Source organism: Cetorhinus maximus, chromosome 1 (assembly GCF_964194155.1).
Source record: "Cetorhinus maximus chromosome 1, sCetMax3.hap1.1, whole genome shotgun sequence".
NCBI classification, from domain to species: domain Eukaryota; kingdom Metazoa; phylum Chordata; class Chondrichthyes; order Lamniformes; family Cetorhinidae; genus Cetorhinus; species Cetorhinus maximus.
Window position 1 is genome coordinate 3,380,293 of NC_135879.1, and position 25,599 is coordinate 3,405,891.

General features: G+C 45.2%; 1 protein-coding gene across 6 annotated transcripts in view; it reads left to right on the plus strand.

Annotated features, from left to right (window-relative positions):
• rufy3 (RUN and FYVE domain containing 3) overlaps window positions 1-25,599 on the plus strand; it is a 77,453-nt gene that overhangs the window by 2,288 nt on the left and 49,566 nt on the right. Inside the window, exon 1 of one of the 6 annotated variants that reach the window (XM_078567615.1) lies at window positions 15,052-15,318. The exons of 4 other annotated variants lie outside the window; for them this stretch is intronic. In XM_078567615.1, the coding sequence (XP_078423741.1) occupies window positions 15,141-15,318 (178 nt within the window). In that variant the 5' untranslated portion in view covers window positions 15,052-15,140. Of the gene's footprint in view, window positions 1-15,051; window positions 15,319-25,599 lie in introns of those variants that run through there. One more of the 6 variants, XM_078567526.1, reaches the window with a different exon arrangement.

Consider the following 25,599-nt stretch of genomic DNA (forward strand, 5'->3'; position numbering starts at 1 on the left):
GTGAACCAAACCAATGGAAGTCCATGGTCGCCAATGCCCTGTTAGGGCATGGTACCTGGGGGAGGTTGTTAAGGGAGGGGGTGTTGACTGGGAATCATCTCTGCTCATGGAGTATTTTTTAAGAGCACCTGAGAGGGCAAAGAGGGTGGGGGCCTTGGTTTAACACCTCACTAGAAATATGGCATCTTCACGAGAATGTTTGCTACCTGCAGTGGGTTTTGCAACTGAAAACCTTCTGACTTGGAGCTGAATGTGCCAGCGACTGACAACAGAGAAGGAACGGAATGTTTTTTGTGCCTTTCACAACCTCCGAGTACTTTGTGCACAATGAAATACTTTTCGAGTTTGGCTATTGTAATGTAGGAAACATGGCAGCCAATTTGTGCACAGCAAGATCCCATTAAAAAAGCAGTGTGGTCAGGACAAGGTTCGTCAGCTCAACATCCTCAACATCCCGCCATAGGGAAAATGTTGGAAGCTATTATTAAAGTTATGACAGAGCACTTGGAAAAATTTAAGGCAATCAGGCAAAGTCAATATGGTTTTGAGAGGGAAATCATGTTTAGCCAATTTATTGGAGGTCTTTAAAGGAGTCACATGTGCTGTGGATAAAGATGTCCTCTACTTAGATTTCCAGAAGGCGTTTGATAAGGTGTCGCATCAAAGGTTATTGCGGAAAATAAAATTTCATAGAGTAGGGGGTAATATATTGGCATGGATAGAAGATTGGCTAGCTAACAGGAAACAGAGTTGGCGAAATGGGTCATTTTCTGGTTGGCAGGATGTGACGAGTGGTGTACCACAGGGATCAGTGCTGGGGCCTCAACTCTTTACAGTTTATATAAATGACTTGGATGAAGGGACTGAGGTATGGTTCCTAAATGTGCTGATGATACAAAGATAGGTAGGAAAATCAATTGTGAAAAGGACGTAAAGAGGCTACAAAGGGACATAGGTTAGGTGAGTGGGCCAAGATGTGGCAAATGGAGTATAATGTGGGAAGATGTGAAATTGTTCCATTTTGGTAGGAAGAATAAAAAAGAAGCATATTAATCTAAATGGTGAGAGATTGTAGAGCTCTGAGATATAGAAGGATCTGGGTGTCCTAGTGCATGACTCTCAAAAAGCTAGTGTGCAGGTACAGCAAGTAATTAGGAAAGCTAATAGAATGTTATCATTTATTGTGAGGGGAATTGATTACAAAAGCAGGGAGGTTATGCTTCAGTTGTACAGGGCACTGGTGCGACCACATCTGGAGTACTGTGTACAATATTGGTCTCCTTATTTAAGGAAAGATGTAAATGTGTTACAAGCAGTTCAGAGAAGATTTACTAGGCTAGTCTTGACTGAGTGAATGTGGAGAGGATGTTTCCGCTTGTGGGAGAATCTAGAACTAGGGGTCGCTGTTTGAAAATAAGGGGTCGATCATTTAAGACGATGAGGAGAATTTTCTTTCTGAGGGTCATGAGTCTTTTGAACTCTCTTCCTCAAAAGGCGGTGGAAGTAGAATCATTGAATATCTTTAAGGCAGAGCGAGATAGATTTTGGATTAACATGGGGGTGAAAGGTTATTGTGGGTAGGCAGGAGTTTACAGTCAGATCAGCCATGGTCTTATTGAATGGCGGAGGAGGCTCGAGGGGCCGAGTGGCCTTCTCCTGCTCCTAATTCATATGTTCGTAATCTGTTTTGGTGGTCTTTGAGGGATAAATATTATCTGAACACCTATGGCCTTCGTGTTTTCATTGTGAGTCAGAAGTATATTATTTCATAAATACAGGAACCCTTTATATAAAGTTAAACACAATATATTCTATATTGGGCACCCATGTTTCTCCCTTGCACAAAAGTGCAAAGAGAGAAGATAAAAAGTGAGACAGAGCGATGAGGTATAGGAAACAAAAGCTAAGGAGCTGAGATGATCACAGAGAGAGAGTTGATATTCTGCAGACAGTTTAGTAGAATACATGGTACAGCATTGCTGAAAAGAGAGACATGCTGACAAAGCTTTTCGTCTTGCACTCATCAGGACAGACTCAAGAGTGCCAAATTTCAAAGGAAGCAACAAGTGATGTTGCATGAGAAAAAGGTGTTGATTGGTTGGCAAGCTGACTCTGTCAAGGCGTTGCCATGGAGAATGCACCCACACTTTTGTTTAATTCAAAAAGGTGCATCAAAAGTCTGGGGGCAGTAGCCCCTGGTGCGTTCTCCATGGCAACGCCTTGACCAGTCGGAGTCGGTTCGCCATCCGTTCAGCATTTACAGGGTGTGGATGTCCATGCCTAGGCTGGCATTTACTGCCCATCCCTAATTGCCCTTGAGAAGATGGTGGTGAGCCACCTTCTTGAACCGCTGCAGTCCATGTGGTGTAGGTACACCCACAGTGCTGTTAGGGAGGGAGTTCCAAGGTTTTGATCCAGCGACAATGAAGGAACGGTGACATATTTCCAAGTCAGAATGGTGAGTGGCTTGGAGGGGAACTTCTAGGTGATGGTGTTCCCATGTATCTGCTGCCCTTGTCCTTCTAGATGGTAGCATTTATGGGTTTGGAAGATGCTGTTGAAAGAATCTTGACAAGACCCTGCAGTGCATCTTGTGGCTGGTGTACACTGCCACTGTGGATCTGTTGCCACTGTGCGTCAGTGGTGGAGGGAGCGAACGTTTGTGGATGTGGTGCCAATCAAGCGGCTGCTTTGTCCTGAATGGTGTCGAGCTTCTTGAGTGTTGTGGGAGCTGCACTCATCCAAGCAAGTGGAGAGTATTCCATCACACTCCTGACTTATAGATGGTAGAGTGGCTTTGGGGAGTGGGGAGGTGAGTTACTTGCTGCAGAGTTTCTAGTCTCTGACCTGTTGTAGCCACAGTATTTGTATGGCAGGCCCAGTTCAGTTTCTGGTCAATGGTAACCCCCCAGGATGTTGATAGTGGGGGATTTGGTGATGGTAATGCCATTGAACATCAAGGGGCATTGGTTAGGTGTTCTCCTGTTGGAGATGGTCATTGCCTGGCACTTGTATGTGCAAATGTTACTTGCCACTTGTCAGCCCAAACCTGGATATTGTCCAGGTCTTGCTGCATTTAGACATGGACTGCTTCAGTATCTGAGGAGTCGCGAATGGTGCTGAACATACTTCTGACCTTATGATGGAACGAAGGCCATTGATGAAGAAGCTGAAAATGGTTGGGACTAGGACACTACCCTGAGGAACTCCTGCAGTGACGTCTTGGAGCTGAAATGATTGACCTCCAACAACCATAACCATCTTCCTTTGTGCTAGGGATGACTCCAACCAGTGGAGAGTTTTCCCCCTGATCTCCGTTGACTTCAATTTTACTCAGGCTCCTTGATGCCACACTCGGTCAAATGCTGCCTTGGCATCAAGAGCAGTAACTCTCGCCTCACCTCGCCTCTTGAGCTCTTTTGTCCATGTTTGGACTAAGGCTGTAATGAGGTCAGGAGCTGAGTAGCCCCGGCAGAATCCAAATTGGACATCAGTGAGCAGGTTGTTGCTGAATAAGTGCCACTTGGTAGCACTGTTGACGACCTCTTCCACCACTTTGCTGATCGAGAGCAGACTGATGAGGCATTAACTGGCTGGGTTAGATTTGTCCTGCTTTTTATGGACAGGACATACCTGGGCAAATTTCCCCATTACCGGGTAGATGCCAGTGTTGTAGCTGTACTAGAACAGCTTGGCTAGGGGTGCGGTAAGTTCTGGAGCACAAGTCTTCATTACTGTTAGTGTGGCTTCAACAATAATCATTTGAAACCATCCTGGATAAATCAGTCCATTTGATTGGCACCCCATCCTTCACCTTTAAAACATTCACTCCCTCCAACACCGATGCAGAGTAGTAGCAGTGTGTGTGCCATCTACAAGGTGCACTGCATCAAGGCTCCATAGACAGCACCTTCCAAACCCACGACCGCTACCATCTAGAAGGACAAGGGCAGCAGACACATGGGAACATCACCACCTAGAAGTTCCCCTCCAAGCCACTCCCTATCCTGACTTGGAAATATATCGGCTGTTCCTTAATTGTTGCTGGGTCAAAATCCTGGAACTCCCTTCCTAACAGCACTGTGGGTGTACCTCCACCACATGGACTGCAGCGGTTCAAGAAGGCAGCTCACCACCACCTTCTCAAGGGCAATTAGGGATGGGTAGTAAATACTGGCTCATCCAGCGAAGCCCACGTCATAAGAATGACTTAAAAGCTCTGCCACTCTAAACATGTTTTTAAACATGAACGTTCCAGGAAAAGAGGTGACAGTAAATTAAACAATAGAGACAACAATCAAAATTCTGTGATGTCTGAAACTTGAAAAACAGGAACATCTGGAGGCATTAACCTCCTAGAGAAATCTTAAGAAGGAAAGACCTTGCATTGATGTAACCCCTTTCACAACCACAGGAAATCCTTTTAGGCACTTTTTTATTGTCAATGAAATCCTGAAGTATTGTCGCTGTAGTTATGAAAGAAGCATGGCAGCCAATTTGCACACAGCAAGATCCCACAAACCACAATGAGATAATAGAAAAGTAGGAGCAGGAGTAGGTCATTCAGCCCTTCGAGCGTGCTCCCCCATTCAGTATGAACATGGCTTACCCTCTGTCTCAAAGCCATATGGCCACTCTCCCCATACCCCATGACGCCTGTTTGAGGGATAAATATTGGCTGCTGTTTGAAATAGTGTTATGTGATTTTTTTTTTGCCTGAGTGGACAGCTTTTTAAAAAAATTCATTCATGGGATGTGGACTTCACTGGAGAGACCAGCATTTAAGCTTTTATTGCCCATCCCTAATTGCCCTTGAGAAGGTGGTGGTGAGCTGCCTTCTTGAGCCGCTGCAGTCCATGTGGTGTAGGTACACCCACAGTGCCGTTAGGGAGGGAGTACCAGGATTTTGACCCAGCGACAGTTAAGGAACGGCGATATATTTCCAAGTCAGGATGGGAACTTGCAGTTGATGGTGTTCCCGAGCGTTTGTTGCTCTTGTTGATCTCGCCCTGTCAGCAAATCCTTGGTGTGTTTATCCAGCTTCCAACCACTCCCAGTGCTAGTGAGTTTCACATTGTCACCACTCTCCGGGTAAAGAAATTTCTCCTGAATTCTTTACTTGCATTATTCATAACTCTCTTGTATATATCGCCCTTGGTTCTGGTCTAAACCCTCCCCCTCCTCCCCCTCCCCCTCCCCCTCCCCCCCTCCCCCTCCCCCCCGCTGCCCCTCCCCCACACCCCCTCCACTCCCCGCCCCACACCCCCTCCACTCCCCGCCCCACACCCCCTCCACTCCCCGCCCCACACCCCCTCCACTCCCCGCCCCACACCCCCTCCACTCCCCGCCCCACACCCCCTCCACTCCCCGCCCCACACCCCCTCCACTCCCCGCCCCACACCCCCTCCACTCCCCGCCCCACACCCCCTCCACTCCCCGCCCCACACCCCCTCCACTCCCCGCCCCACACCCCCTCCACTCCCCGCCCCACACCCCCTCCACTCCCCGCCCCACACCCCCTCCACTCCCCGCCCCACACCCCCTCCACTCCCCGCCCCACACCCCCTCCACTCCCCGCCCCACACCCCCTCCACTCCCCGCCCCACACCCCCTCCACTCCCCGCCCCACACCCCCTCTCTCTCTTTTCCCCCCTTTTCTCTCCGCTGCCCCAAAAGAGGAAACGTCTCCCTTGTGTTACTGGATCAGGAAGACCTTGTGAAAAGAACGATCTCGAGTCCCCTCTGGCACCATCCCATCCATCACTCATTCCCAACATGGTCTTTGTGCTTAATATACTTTATAGGAGGAACCTTTGCCATTACTGAAGCCATCAGTTACAAAGAATTAGCACCGTTTTTCTGATTAATGCTGGCTGTTTGATCTGAGTGGGATGGTGTCAGTGGTGGGGTGTGCAATTTAATTTAATTTTGCTATTTTGGATACCTAAATACGAGTGAGGTAAATTTGGACATGAGCAAGTGACATGGCTGAAATCTGACCATTGGTACAGGAGTTAAAGAGAGAGCGAGAGGGTCTGATCAGGATGTTGTAGCCATTTGATGGTGTGTGTCTAGTGAAACTTGGTCTCTTCCTGTGCACAGGAAGTGTCAGATATCCTGTGATGTTGCTTTGAGTGAATTGGGATGTCATGTCATTTAACTCTGGAATTTTGGACAGCAATTTTCACAGTTCTATGTTGCAAAATCACGAAAGATGGGGTAGGTGTTATAGGAAGCAAATCTGCAAAGTGTCTTTTGTCCTGTTTTTACACTGAAGGTGCTGTTGAAATATTTTATAACATTTCTGTAAATGTGCTTTAAAACATAATGCTGGAATATTCTGTGTTAATAATGTTCTTTCCCTTGGGATACCCCAAAATTGCTAAAATGCTTCACAGCCAAAGTGTAACTTGTGAGTAATTGCAGTTGTGTAAGGAAATGTGGCAGCCAATTTGCACACAGCAAGATCCCGCAAACAGTAGGTCAAATAAATGAGCAGTTAATTGTCTTTTTTTTTGGTTGAGGGAGGAAGTGGTCTTGTGGTGCAGTGGGTAGCGTCTCTACCTCTGGGTCGGAAGCTTTGGGTTCAAGTTCCACTTCAGGATTTGATGGCCGGGGAAGGTGTGTGGATAACATGGCCAAACAGGCTGATTATCAGCCTGTAAATCCTTCAACTGCACCTGATGGAAGGCGGTAAAGAGTGGGAGAGTTTCCTGGTCAGCCACACTGCAGAAGGCAACAGTAAAGTACTGCAGTGGTTTGCTAAGTGTAACCGTGAACCAAACCAATGGAAGTCCATGGTCGCCAATGCCCTGTTAGGGCATGGTACCTGGGGGAGGTTGTTAAGGGAGGGGGTGTTGACTGGGAATCATCTCTGCTCATGGAGTATTTTTTTAAGAGCACCTGAGAGGGCAAAGAGGGTGGGGGGCCTTGGTTTAACACCTCACTAGAAATATGGCATCTTCACGAGAATGTTTGCTACCTGCAGTGGGTTTTGCAACTGAAAACCTTCTGACTTGGAGCTGAATGTGCCAGCGACTGACAACAGAGAAGGAACGGAATGTTTTTTGTGCCTTTCACAACCTCCAAGTACTTTGTGAACAATGAAATACTTTTCGAGTTTGGCTATTGTAACGTAGGAAACATGGCAGCCAATTTGTGCACAGCAGGATCCCATTAAAAAAGCAGTGTGGTCAGGACAAGGTTCGTAAGCTCAACATCCTCAACATCCCGCCATAGGGAAAATGTTGGAAGTTATTATTAAAGTTATGACAGAGAACTAGGAAAAATTTAAGGCAATCAGGCAAAGTCAATATGGTTTTGAGAGGGAAATCATGTTTAGCCAATTTATTGGAGGTCTTTAAAGGAGTCACATGTGCTGTGGATAAAGATGTCCTCTACTTAGATTTCCAGAAGGCGTTTGATAAGGTGTCACATCAAAGGTTATTGCGGAAAATAAAATTTCATAGAGTAGGGGGTAATATATTGGCATGGATAGAAGATTGGCTAGCTAACAGGAAACAGAGTTGGCGAAATGGGTCATTTTCTGGTTGGCAGGATGTGAGGAGTGGTGTGCCACAGGGATCAGTGCTGGGCCCTCAACTCTTTACAATTTATATAAATGACTTGGATGAAGGGACCGAGGTATGGTTCCTAAATGTGCTGATGATACAAAGATAGGTAGGAAAATCAATTGTGAAAAGGACGTAAAGAGGCTACAAAGGGACATAGGTTAGGTGAGTGGGCAAAGATGTGGCAAATGGAGTATAATGTGGGAAGATGTGAAATTGTCCATTTTGGTAGGAAGAATAAAAAAGAAGCATGTTATCTAAATGGTGAGAGATTGCAGAGCTCAGATCCAGAGGGACCTGGGTGTCCAAGTGCATGAATCACCAAAGGTTAGTATGCAGGTACAGTAAGTAATTAGGAAAGCTAATAGAATGTTATCATTTATTGTGAGGGGAATTGATTACAAAAGCAGGGAGGTTATGCTTCAGTTGTACAGGGTACTGGTGAGACCACATCTGGAGTATTGTGTACAGTATTGGTCACCTTATTTAAGGAAAGATGTAAATGTGTTAACAAGCAGTTCAGGGAAGGTTTACTAGGCTAGTCTTGACAGGGTGGATGTGGAGAGGATGTTTCCGCTTGTGGGAGAATCTAGAACTAGGGGTCGCTGTTTGAAAATAAGGGGTCGCTCATTTAAGACGATGAGGAGAATTTTCTTTCTGAGGGTCATGAGTCTTTTGAACTCTCTTCCTCAAAAGGCGGTGGAAGTAGAATCATTGAATATCTTTAAGGCAGAGCGAGATAGATTTTGGATTAACATGGGGGTGAAAGGTTATTGTGGGTAGGCAGGAGTTTACAGTCAGATCAGCCATGGTCTTATTGAATGGCAGAGCAGGCTCGAGGGGCCAAGTGGCCTTCTCCAAATTCGTATGTTCGTAATCTGTTTCGGTGACCTTTGAGGGATAAATATTATCTGAACACCTATGGCCTTCATGTTTTCATTGTAAGTCAGAAGTATATTATTTCATAAATACAGGAACCCTTTATATAAAGTTAAACACAATATATTCTATATTGGGCACCCATGTTTCTCCCTTGCACAAAAGTGCAAAGAGAGAAGATAAAAAGTGAGACAGAGCGATGAGGTATAAGAAACAAAAGCTAAGGAGCTGAGATGATCACAGAGAGAGAGTTGATATTCTGCAGACAGTTTAGTAGAATACATGGTACAGCATTGCTGAAAAGAGAGACATGCTGACAAAGCTTTTCGTCTTGCACTCATCAGGACAGACTCAAGAGTGCCAAATTTCAAAGGAAGCAACAAGTGATGTTGCATGAGAAAAGGGTGTTGATTGGTTGGCAAGCTGACTCTGTCAAGGCGTTGCCATGGAGAATGCACCCACACTTTTGTTTAATTCAAAAAGGTGCATCAAAAGTCTGGGGGCAGTAGCCCCTGGTGCGTTCTCCATGGCAACGCCTTGACCAGTCGGAGTCGGTTCGCCATCCGTTCAGCATTTACAGGGTGTGGATGTCCATGCCTAGGCTGGCATTTACTGCCCATCCCTAATTGCCCTTGAGAAGATGGTGGTGAGCCACCTTCTTGAACCGCTGCAGTCCATGTGGTGTAGGTACACCCACAGTGCTGTTAGGGAGGGAGTTCCAGGATTTTGACCCAGCGACAGTGAAGGAATGGTGACATATTTCCAAGTCAGAATGGTGAGTGGCTTGGAGGGGAACTTCTAGGTGATGGTGCTCCCATGTATCTGCTGCCTTTGTCCTTCTAGATGGTAGCATTTATGGGTTTGGAAGATGCTGTTGAAAGAGTCTTGACAAGACCCTGCAGTGCATCTTGTGGCTGGTGTACACTGCCACTGTGGATCTGTTGCCACTGTGCGTCAGTGGTGGAGGGAGCGAACGTTTGTGGATGTGGTGCCAATCAAGCGGCTGCTTTGTCCTGGATGGTGTCGAGCTTCTTGAGTGTTGTGGGAGCTGCACTCATCCAAGCAAGTGGAGAGTATTCCATCACACTCCTGACTTATAGATGGTAGAGTGGCTTTGGGGAATGGGGAGGTGAGTTACTTGCTGCAGAGTTTCTAGTCTCTGACCTGTTGTAGCCACAGTATTTGTATGGCAGGCCCAGTTCAGTTTCTGGTCAATGGTAACCCCCCAGGATGTTGATAGTGGGGGATTTGGTGATGGTAATGCCATTGAACATCAAGAGCGTTGGTTAGGTGTTCTCCTGTTGGAGATGGTCATTGCCTGGCACTTGTATGTGCAAATGTTACTTGCCACTTGTCAGCCCAAACCTGGATATTGTCCAGGTCTTGCTGCATTTAGACATGGACTGCTTCAGTATCTGAGGAGTCGCGAATGGTGCTGAACATACTTCTGACCTTATGATGGAACGAAGGCCATTGATGAAGAAGCTGAAAATGGTTGGGACTAGGACACTACCCTGAGGAACTCCTGCAGTGACGTCTTGGAGCTGAAATGATTGACCTCCAACAACCATAACCATCTTCCTTTGTGCTAGGGATGACTCCAACCAGTGGAGAGTTTTCCCCCTGATCTCCGTTGACTTCAATTTTACTCAGGCTCCTTGATGCCACACTCAGTCAAATGCTGCCTTGGCATCAAGAGCAGTAACTCTCGCCTCACCTCGCCTCTTGAGCTCTTTTGTCCATGTTTGGACTAAGGCTGTAATGAGGTCAGGAGCTGAGTAGCCCCGGCAGAATCCAAATTGGACATCAGTGAGCAGGTTGTTGCTGAATAAGTGCCACTTGGTAGCACTGTTGATGACCTCTTCCACCACTTTGCTGATCGAGAACAGACTGATGAGGCATTAACTGGCTGGGTTAGATTTGTCCTTTTTATGGACAGGACATAGAGGTGTCAGCTGTGGCTCAGTTCATAGCACCCTCGCCTTTGAATCAGAAGGTTGTGGGTTCATGTCCCACTCCCGGAAAAACCAAGAATTGTGAATGTACTTGAAAGAGTTACATGCGATCTGTTGATAACTCGAAAGAGTTATGGACAGGACATACCTGGGCAAATTTCCACATTACTGGGTAGATGCCAGTGTTGTAGCTGTACTGGAACAGCTTGGCTAGGGGTGTGGCAAGTTTTGGAGCACAAGTCTTCATTACTGTTAGTGTGGCTTCAACAATAATCATTTGAAACAATCCTGGATAAATCAGTCCATTTGATTGACACCCCATCCTTCACCTTTAAAACATTCACTCCCTCCACCACCGATGCACAGTAGTAGCAGTATGTGTGCCACCTACAAGATGCACTGCATCAAGGCTCCATAGACAGCACCTTCCAAACCCACGACTGCTACCATCTAGAAGGACAAGGGCAGCAGATAGATGGGAAACACCACCACCTGGAAGCTCCCCTCCAAGACACTCCCCATCCTGACTTGGAAATATATCGGCCATTCTTTAATTGTCGCTGGGTCAAAATCCTGGAACTCCCTCCCTAACAGCACTGTGGGTGTACCTCCACCACATGGACTGCAGCGGTTCAAGAAGGCAGCTCACCACCGCCTTCTCAAGGACAATTAGGGATGGGCAGTAAATACTGGTTCATCCAGCGAAGCCCACGTCATAAGAATGACTTAAAAGCTCTGCCACTCTAAACATGTTTTTAAACATGAACGTTCCAGGAAAAGAGGTGACAGTAAATTAAACAATAGAGACAACAATCAAAATTCTGTGATGTCTGAAACTTGAAAAACAGGAACATCTGGAGGCATTAACCTCCTAGAGAAATCTTAAGAAGGGAAGAACTTGCATTGATGTAACTCCTTTCACAACCACAGGAAATCCTTTTAGGCACTTTTTTATTGTCAATGAAATCCTGAAGTATTGTCGCTGTAGTTATGAAAGAAGCATGGCAGCCAATTTGCACACAGCAAGATCCCACAAACCGCAGTGAGATATTAGAAAAATAGGAGCAGGAGTAGGTCATTCAGCCCTTCGAGCGTGCTCCCCCATTCAGTATGAACATGGCTTACCCTCTGTCTCAAAGCCATATGGCCACTCTCCCCATACCCCATGACGCCTGTTTGAGTGATAAATATTGGCTGCTGTTTGAAATAGTGTTATGTGATTTTTTTTTTTGCATCCACCTGAGTGGACAGCTTTTTAAAAAAATTCATTCATGGGATGTGGACTTCACTGGAGAGGCCAGCATTTAAGCTTTTATTGCCCATCCCTAATTGCCCTTGAGCAGGTGGTGGTGAGCTGTAGCCATTGAACCGCTGCAGTCCATGTGGTGTAGGTACACCCACTGTGCTGTTAAGGAGGGAGTTCCAGCTTAACATCGCCCATTAAAAGACTGCTGTGCAACCCTGGTTACAGAACTGGGAGCGTTGGCCTAGATTTTTGCTTTCATCTCTGGAGTGGGACTTGAACCCACGACCTCTTGGCTCTGAGGAGGAGAGTGCTACCCACTGATGCAGGAGTCAGTCGATGCTTCAGGTACAAACCCTAAAAGCTGGGTGGAAAATTCAAGTTGGAGGCTTGGTACTTAAAAATTCTGACTAATTCCTTCCCGCATGTGACAATTTGTGATGGATCGCTTTAGGCTAATTGAGGTTTTTAGTTTTGCTGCTTATTCATTCCCTCATGTAGAATGATACCACACAGGAGGCTGCTTGACCCATCGAACTTGTGCTGGTTCTTGGAAGGATCTAGCCAATTAGTGTCTCTCCCTTTTCCTGTCTTAATGAACTAACCATCTATTTCCCCACTAGGGTGTGACCAGCACCCCCTCCCTCGTGTGTGGGTGATTTATTTAAGTGAGCTCCCCCCTTTTGAATAATTTTGTGTGAGCACTTTTGTGTTGTAGCATAGCTGCACAGCTTAGTGGGAATGTTGGGTGTTTTAAAGGTGTGAAACAACAGACCCATACAGGGCGTTTTTAGATTTAACTGCAACACGTGACGGTTTTGACAGATTGGTAGCTCCTGAGGTCCTGGAGGTGATGCAAGCTGAATTAATTATTTAAAATACGATCACTTGATGATTTTTTTGCTTATACAAGGGTATTGGGGGTGTCGGAATGAAGGTGGGTGTATGGAGTTAAAATACTGACCAGCAATGATCCGGTTGAATGATAGGTCAGGGCTGAATGGTCTCCTCCTGTCCTTATGATGGCTATAGTCTGTAAATCGTGTTGGAGAATCTTGCTGCAGAGAGGAGGCCATTCCACCCATCGTGCCTGTACTAGCACTTTGAAAGACCTATCCAATTAGTCACACTGTCCTGCTCTTTCCTAATAGCCCTGCAAAACTTGCCTTTTAACATATTTACCTCTCTCCCTTTTGAAGAAGTTACTATTTCACCAGCCTTTCAGATCACAATAACTGGCTGTGTAAATAATTTCTGACTTTGTCCATTCTAGCCAATTACCTTCAATCTGAGTTGTCTACTCACTGTCATGGTCTCTTACGGTCTGCCGCCACCATATATGTTGAGGGCCTCGATGTAGACCTCGAGATCTGGCTGTATGCTAAGCAAGATATTGAGACTGAGGAGGGTTCTGGTCAAACGCAATTACATGAAGTTTATTACTAGCAGCAACTATTATACAACCCTGCACAGGCCTCGATCTAATCTGGGTCCTAACAATTACGTAGGCTGATTACTTGACTGTATGCCTGACTCATAAGATATACATGAAGTCTTACTGATAGAGTCACAGACAGTAATCAGCACCTGCAGTAGAGATCACAGGCAATTGTGAACTTCTAACATGGAGGCTGTCCTTTTATCCTCCAGCCTTATACACAGTGATGTCACTGTGCAGCTTCTTAAAGGTACAGGTCATCGTCTGCATTGGCATGTGTACAATATCACAACAGTTCCTGACCCCCCTCCTGCCAGCTTCTCCTTATTTACCCTATCAAAACCCATCCTGATTTTGGACGCCTCTATTAAATCTCCCCTTAAGCTCCTCTGCTCGAAGGAGAACAATCCCAGCTTCTCCAGTCTCTCCACATTTAACTGAAGTCCCTCATTCATGCTGCCATCCTAGGAAATTTCCACTGCATCCTCCTTCATGGCCTTGACACCCTTCCTAAAATGAGGCCTAACCAGTGTATCATAAAGATTTAGCAAATTCTGCCTTGTTTCTGTATTAATGTTATGTCTCGGTAAAGGCCAGGATCCTTGACGCTTTTCTTTCAAACCATTTTCTTCACTTGTCCTGCCACCTTCAAATATTTGTGTACGTTCATCCCCAGGTCCCTCTGTGTCCTTCAAAATTGTTCTATCTAGTTTATATTGCCTCTTCTCATTCTTCCCCCCCCCCTCCAAAATGAATTACATCACACTCCTCTGGATAAAGCAAGGGGGCAGTGGCATAGTAGTTTTGTCACTGGACTAGTATTCCAGATACCCAGGGTAATGCTCTGGGGACCTGGGTTCGAATCCCACCACCACACGTGGTGAAATTTGAATTCAATAAAAATCTGGAATTTTTAACCACACACGCACGTTCATCCGTTTCTGATGATGACCATGAAACCATTGCCGATTGTTGTAAAAACCCACCTGGTTCACTAATCCCCTTTAGGGAAAGAAATCTGCTGTCCTTACCAAGTCTGTGACTTACATGTGACTCCAGGCACACAGCAATGTGGTTGACTCTTAAATGCCCTCTGAACAAAGGCAATTGGGGATGGGCAATAAATGCTGGCCTCGCCAGTGATGCCCACATCCCATGAACAAATAAAAACATAAATAAAATAAAATTCCGTTTCACCAGTGTCCTCCTGAACTCTGTTTATCCTCAACGTTTTGAAATTTCATATTTGCAAACTTTGAAATTTAAAAAAAAAGAATATTGTTGTGCGGTATCATTTTATTTTAAATCACCCATTGCATCATTCTTTGTAGGGACTGCATGTGCTCTACTTGAGGTGCCTGATGACTGTGTGCATTGCGTTTTGCCTGATTGGAAATGGATGAATGTGTGTGTGGTTAATTGGGGCTGAGCTAAGGGGCTGGAACCAGGAGGCAGTGAGCACCAATTGTATGTTGCAGCATCCCTGAGTGGTGTCAGGAATTGTTTATGCATTTACGACCAACGTCATGTGATGCTGAATTTTCACTACACGGTTGCATTTAGCCAGCCATTTTGGTCTACACCCGAACTGCGCAGAGAACTGATCTCCTCCTCTTTATTTTTAATTATTGAGAATGGTGCTGACTGAATCGCGGGTTAGCTGAGAAATCCAGTTACGCAGCTGCTGAGCATCTCCTGTTCGTTTTTGGAATATTTAGCAGCCAGACATCCTTTTTTTTCAGTGGAGATCTGGAGCTGGGTAATACTGCAGATTTGCAGAAAACAAGGATTTGATTTGCCTGTGTTGCTATTCCAGAGAATATCAGAGAGAGAGAGAGAGAGAGAGAGTGCTTAAAGGGAGAACAGCCTTTGCTGGGTCACTCTCTAATCTACCTGTGCTGTTGAGACTGTCTCTGTCTCTGAGTGTCCACTGCAGTCCCAGCACAAAGCATCCTCTCTCTCTCTCTCTGCACTGTGATTCAGTCCTGCAAAACCCATCCCTTCTGCTGCAGGATTTTTTTCTCCCCCTCTTGCTTTCGGCCAGTGGAGTCGTCATGTCTGACCTGACTCCCCAGAGTGATGCTCCAACCCCCACCACAGACAAGATCACCCAGGCTGCCAGAGAAACCATCTACCTGTGTAACTTTCGAGTCTCTGTTGATGGAGAGTGGCTCTGTTTGCGGGAACTGAACGACATCTCTCTCACACCTGACCCAGAACCCACCCATGAAGGTAACGATGATTTGCAGACGCTACAAGCTGCTCTTTCCTATTTTTCTTCCCCCCCCCCCACCCCTCCAATCCTATGACAGCAGCTTTGAGTCGTGAATATTGTCATTATTGCACATCTCTTTTTTTTTTGATCATTTAAAACCCCGAAATGTCTGCTCGCTGTTTTTACTGTTTAAATGTTGACGGTGTGCAGGCAAAACCTGCAAATTGCTGCTGTCTCCCATGTCTCTTGCTGTAAATCCCAGTGTGAACTGTAAATCTAAATGGTTTTTTTTTTTGCCCACCTTGAAAGCCTATTCGGATGTTATTTTTGTTTATATGCTAGACGGGACTCAGTATAATTTTTTAATAATTGGCACTGCCTTGCTATGTGCCCTTTCCCTCATCAGTCTGCATCAAAAACAGATTTTTGTTGGAAGCTGGTCCTTTCCTGCATCTATAGATGCAGGGAGCTGATGCAACCCTCCTTTCGAACCTTACAAAGGATTTGTTTATTTCTTTTTTTTTTAAATTCCTGATTTTTAAAAAATTGCAACAGCAAAAAATATGCAGCAACACAGAGCCCATCTTGTATTAAAAAGAATTTAGCTTGTGCACAGCCGGTCAAACTTCCTATTCAAGGGAAATCAGGAAGGCCATCTTGGAAAGAATGTGCTGATCTGTGGTCACCCGGTGGTGCGATGACTGCGCTCTATTGCTGCCTTTCCTGTGTTCCTTTTCCTCCCAACCCCTCCCCTCCCCCCTCTCCCCGCCCCCAACCCTCTCCCGAAACACGCCCTCCCACATCCCTGATGCTTGACCGCTGAACTGCATCAGTTGTCCTGGGAGTACTGGACAATACAAAGACATATATTTTCACTGCTGTTTGGAGGGGTGGGGGAAGGGGGCAGGGGGCAGGGCAGAACGATGCACTTGCTCGTAACTTGAGTCAGGGTTTTGATTTTCTCGCTTAGTCTGGATCTTTCCTCATCGCCAGCATTAACTCTCTCACTTCCACACTGTTGCAAAGATGCAGGGTTTCCACAGTCTGAAGGAGAGAGATTCGGGATGCACTGAGAGCTTTATGGTACGGCCAAAGGTTTTAGGTTTAGGAAATACAGACTCGATTTGGTTTTCTAGCTGTAAAGTTTTTATTCAAAGATGTGCTTCAGAATTAATTTCTTTTAAAAGAAAGACTCGCAAGTCTTAAGAGGCAAGTGGGTCTGTGAGCTGTTAAGCTCATTAAGGTTCTGTAATCCTCATTTTAACAGTAGTGTGTTGAAGGTTAAGATGGTGATTTGCAACAGACAAGTTGTGAGGAAGAATGAGGAGAGGCAATATAATCTAAATGGAACAGTTTTAAAGGGGTACAGGAATTGAGAACCTGGAGGGTTATGTACATAAATCCTTAAAGGTGCAGGACAAGCTAATGAGCTTTTTTTTAAAAAAATGAAAACAGGATGCTGGATTTTTTTTTAGAAAGAATGGCAAAGACTACAAAAGTGAGGAAGTTACTGGTTAGGGAGTATAGAGTCCATTCTGGGCACCACACTTTAGGAGGGATGTCAAGGCCTTGGAGAGGGTGCGGAGGGGATTTACAAGAATGATACCAGGGCTGGGTGAGTTATGTGGAGAAGTTGGGATTGTTCTCCTTGGAGCAGAGAAGGTTTAGGGCAATTTAACAGAAGTGTTCAAAATCATCAATGGTTTAGACAAGAGTGGATAAAGAGAAACTGTTTCCATTGGTAAGTGTCAGCAATCAAAGGCCACAGATTTATTGAGAAATTGGTGAAGAGCAAGAGGGGAGGTGAAAGGACAGTGGAAGCAGATTCAATAGTCCCTTTCAAAAGGGGAATTGGATAAACACTTCAAAGGGGAACATTTTGCAGGACTCTGGGGAAAGAGCAGGGAGAGGTGGGACTGATTGGATGGCTCTTACAAAGAATCAGCAGAGACATGATGGGCTGAATGGCCTCCTCCTTGCTGTGTGTTTCCACGAAATCAGTGGCAGCATTTACCAATGCCCAGGCCATCCAAACCCATCTTGTTGGATTATCTTTTACTGTAGCTTTGAACAGCTCTTGTGGCAGTAACAGCTTGATTTTAGTTCTAACAGTTTTTCTGCAAAGTTTTGTGTTTCAATTCCTCCTCCCCCCCACCCCCCGAGTCTCTGAAGATGATTTTTTTTTTCCAAACAGAAAACGTGCTAGAATAAACTGAAACAAAACTTGACCATTCCTTTAACTACTTCAGTGCCCTTCAGTTGCGGTTCCAAGGAAGACGACAGTGTAAAGGTGTTTCATTACCTTTCTGTTTAATGTCAAATCAAACTGGAAGGTCAAAATGCCGTGTTGTCCCTCTTGGAGCCCGAAGGACCTTTCTTTAATCGCAGCCCCTCCCCCTCCACACTACGTCACCCTAATAATTGTCACAGGGAGGTTTATGATCGCTTAACACCACTGATTCAACTGATGATTTCAGATCAATATTTGACCTTAGCTGCACACTAGAGGCCAGTATCTAATTTATATGCAAACACACAGCAAATTGAGATTATTCTTCAATGTATTTGGCATCCTTGTTTTCTTATTTTTGAATAATTTCAACTATCATCAGAACAGGAAGAGGCATTCAGCCCTTTGAGCCTCTCCTCCATTCAGTTAGATCTGTATCTTAACTCCAATTAACCATCTTGGTTCTGTAACCCTTAATTCCCTTATCCAACAAAAATCTGTCCATCTCCATTTTGAAAATTTTTTATTTTTTTTCTTCCCGCCCAATCTCAACAGGGGCGGGGAGAGAGTTCCAGATTTCCCCTCCCCTTTTCTGTGAGGAAGTGCTTCCTGACGTCAACCCCTGAACGGCCTGGCTCGAATTTTAAGGTTCTGCCCCCTTGTTCCTGGACTCCCCCCACCCCCGCGAGAGCAAATAGTTTCTATATAGTGAGTATCTCATGGGCCACTTGAGATTAATTCTTTAGCATTAACACAACAGTAAGAGTGTAATTTTCAGCTCTGGCAAAGGGTTTACTGGAAGTTAGACACAGCGGTGGTCGAAATAGCCCTGAAACCGCATGACTTGCTAATACAATCACCGATACTTGCATTTTGAAGAAAATGGAACTTGTCCATTTTCATTTTCTGGGCTTTCTAGTTTTCAAAATGCTTCTTGACAAGAGAGGTCACATTATTGGTCTCCAAAGTCCCAGTTAAAGAGCGGTGGGGGTGGGCTGGTGGCGATGGGGTCGGCAGAAGGGGGGTAATAGAAATTAGACTTCCTACTTCTCATCGGGATCCTGCGACTTTCCAACAACGACTTGCATTTATATATAGCACTGTTAACACGCGGCACGAGGCACCTGCGAAGACAGGAGCCTTAATAAACAGAATTTGATCCAGTTACACGAGAGATGAAGACAGGTGATCAAAGGCTTGGTCAAAGAGAGAAGTTTTTAGAAGAATGTCTTAAGGGAGGAGAGATGTGGAGAAGTTTAGGAAGGAAATTCCAGAGCTTAGGGCCCAGGCAACTGATGGCACGGCTGCCAATTGGGGATGTCCAAGAGGTGAATGACTTGTGGATGCTCTTGGTCTAAATTTCAGGTATGCTGAGTGAGGGTGAGGTCGCCAATGCAGGTAGCCAGCACCTTGGAGGGGGGTTTGGAGAGTATTGGGGGAGGGGAAACCACTCCTTGGCTGGAGTCTTTTGCAGAGGTGCTGACTAATTGGTGTCGACATCTGCTGTTGCTAATAAAATACCTGCAGTGGTGGAAGGAGGTCCTTACACGGCCACTGATTGGCCATTTAAGGGCCTCAATTGGCCCAAGGGCAGCGAGCATAACCCCTCCACTGGTTAAAGCTCCAGCAGAGGTCAGTAGGTGACAGACGTGGTGCCCCCACCATGTCACCTGATTTTCTGCCCTGGGGGAGGAGTAAAATTCCAGACCTTATGTTTCTATTTCTGCCCTAGATTTTTTTTCTCTCTGCAAGCGTTCTCAACACCTCCAGGTGAGCTGGGATTAAGACAAGTGAATATTTCTTAGCGTTGTAATTGTGTGGGTGTGGTGGTGAGGGGGGGGATGGGCGGTGGGCAGGTGGTGGGCGGTGGGCGGGGGCGAGGCGGGTGTGGGCGGTGGGGGGTGGTTGGGGGTGGTGGGCGGGCGGGTGGGGGGGGTGGGTCGGGGCAGGGGGGTGGGGTGGGGCGGATGTGAGTGGTGGGTAGGTGTGGGTGGTGGACGGGTGGGGGTGGTGGGTGGGGGTGGTGGGGAGGGGGCGGGTGGGGGTGGTAGGGAGTGGGTGGTGAAGGTGGTGGGGGGTGGGGCGGGTGTGGGTGATGGTGATGTTGGCGTTGAGACAACCTGTTGATATTACTTCACCTTTTCCCAAAGGAGCCGGAGTTGACATTAAGAACTTGCTGTGAGGAACCCTGCATTGAAACAGGATTATTAAGGGTGTAGAGTGCGTGGGATCAGTGAATAAACTGTCTTGACACCGCACTGTTTAAAAGCCCAATACTTGTAAAGGAGGCGATGAGCGACCTTAAACGTTATTGTTGTACTTTTGTGGGTGTTTCCATGGGTATGGAAACGAATCCAGCACAGGAGAATGGTGTTATTTTCCAATCCCACTGTGCTTCATGTACTCCTGGATGTGATGGAGCTGTGTATTTACAATGGCTTCATTTCCTCTCTGTATTCCATTAAACTCTAACGAGTTTCACCCCTTTCTCAAGCGATTTGAGTTGCCTTTAAATGTGCTCCAGCAGTATCCTGAATTAATGCTTAGGGGGCTCTCTGCTGCTGCAGTTTGACACACTGTACACACAGACAAAACGGTTTGTGTTCCACATGAACAATCGCGACAGAAACATCACAGGTCCTGTGTAATTTTAGCAGTTTCCCCCTTTATTTTTTCCCTAACTTTTAAAAGCGATTGTTTTTTTTGGTGGTGGTGGTGGTTTTATTTGCATGACATTTTGTCCTTATTTTTTTCTTTTTACTTTTTGCTGCTCTTGGCAAAGACTCTTGGGAGGATTTAACAGTTTGGGTGGATCAGATGCTTGAGGAAGCTGAAGGTGCGTAACAGGATTGTTTATCAGCTCTTGTACATTGCAGTGGCTCCAGCCCTAGCGCACAATGTTCTCCGACCTTGTGTTAACACCAGTGAGGTAGTTACGGCCGTTTACAGAGATCACAAACACACAGTTGGCAATTTACACTACAACCCTCCGAGATCTCTCCGTTCCTGTTGACCTTCCCTGATTTTCCATCACTGGCGGCCATGCATTCAGATGCCTGAGGCCCCAAATCCAGGGAATTCTCTCCCTGGGACTCTCGAGAACCACAGAATTGTTACAGTGCAGAAGGAGGCCATTCGGCCCATTGTGCCTGCACCAGCTCATCGAACGAGCAATTCACTAAGTGTCATTCTCCTGTCTTCCCCCTTTAACCCTGCACATTCTTCCTTTTTAAAGATAACAGTCTAATTCCCTTTTGAATGCTTCAGTTAAACCTGCCTCCACCACACACTCAGGCTGTGCTTTCCAGAGTTTATTTTTTCTGTCTTGTTTCACTTTTTTGCACCTTTGCACAGACTTCTCTCTCCACCTGTCTATCACTGTTAGCAGGTACTGAAGTCTGATAGTCCACTTCTGGACTTTACACTGCCTGGTTTAAAAAATGAAACCCATTCCTTTTTTGAGCTGTTATTTCCTTTTCAATTTAACAGTATTTCTTAGCTGAGAATGCACAGTGGCATCAAGTGTGACCCCAGCAGACTGAATCTCAGATCACCGCAGCATCCTTCAGTGAAGTTCCAACCCTCAGCAATCCCACTGCAGCCTGCCCAAAGTCCCAGCCCATTGGGGTCCTCCTGGGTTCTGCGTTCTTAAAATCTCCCGGAACGCTTTCTTTGGCCACTGGGGAAATTGATGCTGGTTCTAGGAGGGTCCTGGCTGTTCTGGGGGTGGGGTTGGCAACCCTAGGTGAGACGGAGAAGAGTTGTGAGGAGACTTATGTGGAGCCATAAACTTGCACTTCCTATTATTTGTTGTTATATTATTCGTAATTCGAACTAATTGTTCTGAGAATGTACATCTGGGGCGCCATGTTTTACTGGTGCGCTGGAGTCACGTGCTGAGTAACAGTGAGATCAGTCCACCAGCCACACGGAGAGGAGCAAGAAATACACTTGATGAAGCTCCAGCATTTCTGAGACTAAACTGTGATTATTTTTAATTTATGGGAATCAAAAGACAGAACGCCTCCTCTGGTGAAGGGCCTGTTTCTGTGCTGTAAAAGTCAATGTACCAATGCTCCGGAGCGTGGAAGGGAAGCGGAATTAAGTCCTTCAGTCCTATGTTGGCTCCTCCTCTCTACCTCAGCTCTTTTTAACAGCCTTTTTAAAACTGCCTTTGGCCAAGCTTTTGGTCGCCTGTCCTTGTATCTCCTTGTGAGGCTCAGCGTTTGATAATGCTCCTGCAAAGTGCCTTGGGAGGTTTTTATACTACAGTAATGGTGCTATATAAATGCAAGTGGTTATTACTATCATCCTTTAAATGTGCAATTGCACTGATGAGCTCTAACCTAAATACCATTAGAGCGCAGGGACAGACACATCCATAGGGACAGGAGGAGGCCATTCAACCCCTCCTGTCTGTTCTCTCCATTCCGTTAGGTCATGTCTGATCTGTATCTTGACTCGATTCACCCGCCTTGGTTCCATAACTCCTCGTTCCCTTACACAACAAAAAGTCCATCGATCTCGGTTTTGAAATTTTCTCTTAATCCCTGGCTGTTTTTTTTGATTGGGGTGGGGGGGATGGTGGAGGGGAAGAGTTCCAGATTTTCACCACCCTACGTGTGAAGAAGTGCTTCCTGACATGATCCACAGAAGCGTAGAATTGTTACAGTGCAAGAGGAGGCTATTCAGCCCATCCTGTCTGCTCCAGCTCTCCAAGCGAGCAATTCACTTAGTGCCATTCCCCGTCTTCTCCCTGTGACCCTGCACATTCTTCCTTTTCCGATAACTAATTCCCTATTGAACCTGCCTCCACCACAATCTCAGTGCATTCCACACCTTAGCCACTCGCTGTTTTTTTCTCATTATTATTTTTGCTTATTTTGCCAATGACTTTAAATCTGTGCCCTCTTGCTCTCAATCCTTTCACAAGTCAGAACAGTTTCTCCCTATCTACTCTGTCCAGACCCTTCATGATTATGAAAACTTCTATCATATCTACTCTCCACCTTTTCTCAAAGGCAAACGGTCCTTCCGCCTCCAATATATCTGTGTAATTCATCCCTGGAACCATTCTCAAGAATCTTTTCTGCACTTTTTCCAATGCCTTCATATCCTTCCTATAGTGTGGCACCCAGAACTGGACTCAATACTTCAGCTGAGGCCGAACTAGTGATTTATACAAGTTCAACATGACCTCCTTACTCTTGTACCCTACGCCTCTAATAATAAAGCCCAGGATACTATTTGCTTTATTAACTGTGCTCTCAACCATTCCTGCCACTTTCAATGACTCATGCACATATACATCCAGGTCCCTCTGCTCCTGCACCCCCAGGCTCCTCAACGTCCTGTCTCTAATTTTAAGGTTCTGCCCTCTTGTCCTTCACTCCCCCCAACACCAGAGGAAACGGTTTCTTTCTATCGACCCTTTCAGCTTCTTAAATCATCTTAAACATTCGTGCTTCACGTGACCCTCTTCGTCTCACCCGCTCGGCATATCCTTCTATTCCTTTCTCCCTTATGCCTTTCCCCAGCTTCCCCCTTTAAATGTATCGATACTGTTCTCCTCAACCACTTCCTGTGGCAGCGAGTTCCACATTCTTACCACTATCTGTCTGAGTGAAGAAGTTTCCCCTGAATTACCATTAGGATTTATTAATGAGGATCTGATATTTATGAGATGTGGTTTTGGTCTCCCCACCAAGTGAGACCATCTCTACGCCTACCCTATCGAACCCCTTCATAATGTTAAAGATATCTATCAATCTTGCCTTTTTTTTTAAGAGGAAAAGAGCACAGCCTGTTCGATCTTTCCCGATGGCTAGAACTTGCTCTCATCCACATAAATCTTTGTTGTATTTTCTCCCGTGCCTACATATATCGTTTTTAGTAATACAGAGACCAGAACTGTGAGCAGTACACGACATTACACAGGTTGCAGTGTGTCAGAATCGGTTTAGAGTGCACAGATGTTAACCGATGTTGAAATTTATTTTGCACCTAAATCAGAAGCAGTTTTGATCTTTGTGGTTTGTGTCTACTTCGCTTTTGAATGTGTGCAAAATATGTTTTCATATCTAAAATGTGAAGCCTCCTTTTTTTATTGAAGTCTGCTTGTTAAGTTATGCTTGGCAGGTTTGGAACCTTTTTGCACTTCTTGTTTTGGCTTTTTTTAAAAAAAATGACTAGTTTTAAATTTAACACTTCAGTTGGTTTGTGTTTGCAAGTTACTGTGGGGAAAACCATAATGGTTAAACCACATCTCGATATAGACCATCACCTGCTGCATAAACTACCAACTGTTGTACTGAATGTCCCATCGTTTTGTTGGTAGCGCACAACTTGGGCTCTTAACCTTGGAGAAATAGTCTTGCAGTTCATAGGGAAGCTTGTATTGAAAGCAATTATGTTTACCTTCTCATAAGCATGGATCGAATTGAAATTAAAACCAATCTTTGACAAAATAAAGCTGATTTTGTGGGAAACTAAGAGGCTATAGATATCAGAGAACCACTAATAAACCCAATCAGGAATTCAGGAGAAAGTCATTCTCACCACTGTCTCTGGGTAAAAGTGAAACTCACTCCCACAGGGAGTGGTTGAGGTGAATAATATAGGGACATTTAAGGGGAAGCTGGATAAACCCAGGAGTGAGATGGAAATAGGAGGAGATGTTGCTCGTTACAGTCTGTTTCAATCTCTTCTGGACAGAGAAATGGACTAATTGATGTTGCAGCACAGGAACTGCCTGTTTGGATCAGGAAATCTTGTTTTTTGCCACAAGCCATTTAAGATGCTATATAAATGCAAGTTGTTGGTGCGGTAAATTCTTTTTGATAAAGTAATAAGTATTCTTGAAAAAGAGACATGCTGTCAAAGCTTCCCTCCTTGCACTCATCAGGACAGACTGCAATAATACCAACGGTAAAAGGAACAACAATTTATACTGCATGAAAAAATTGCAGGACAAAAAACTTTGATAGCAGGTCTCTCCTCAGCAATACTCAACTTCTATACTACCAAATGACTATTCGAGGTTTGAAAGGAATACTTATTAACATGACAACAGTTCCCTAGAAACACTGGATGTTGGCAGAACTTACCAGAACACTAGTGTCTTCCAATAGCTTTGGATTAAAAACTTCAGAGTGGGTATATAAAATTGATTCAAATAATTTGAGGATTTAAAACCCAGTATTTGGAGATGAGATTTAATCGTGATGTAAAATCGTAATGAAGGAGTTGTGGTGGCATAAATGAGGAGAAACTATTTATTTCCACTGGCATTAGGGTCAGTTCACAGAATGGCAAAAGACCCAAGGTGAGATGAGGAACGTTTTTTTACACAGCGAGCTGTTGTGGTCTGAAATGAGCTGCGTGAAAGAGTGGTGGAAGCAGATTCAATAGGATAAATACTTGCAGTGCCACGGACAAGGAGCAGGGGTAGTGGGACTAGTTGGATATCTCTTCCAGCAAAGGCACACTGGGTCAAATGGCTGCCTCATTTGGCTGTTTCTATGGCAACAAAGAGGGAGAAAAGAATGGGACTGCATGTGAGAGTCAAAATGAAGGACAGTAGACCTGGGAAATGTTTATTTAATACTTTCTTCCGCTGTCGCTATTAGTAAACCTTTAACTAGAAATACTTAAGAGGATACCCCTGATTAATTCACAACCTGTAGTCCTAAACCTTTTTGGCTGCACATTGCTAGTGTGATAACTTTGTGTAGACTCACTCTGGCTGGTCCAGGCCACTGGCCATGACATGAGGTCAGGGGAATTGTGTAAAAGTCTGTTGTGTTTGCAGCTTGATGGCAACTACTTAATAGGATTTGAAACATAAGTATTTGATAAATGATAAAATTGGTTGGGCTTTCAAAAAGTGTTTTGCTGAGAAAAGGGACAGGTCTAAGCTTTTCGTCTTGCACTCAACAGTTGTTGTTTTTCCCCATATTCTTGTGCGATGTCCTGATGAGTGCAAGATGAAAAGCTTCGACATGTCTTTTTTTTCCCCCCCAGCAATACTCAGTTTTGTACTACCAAAAAGTGTTGTTTTGAGCCAGTT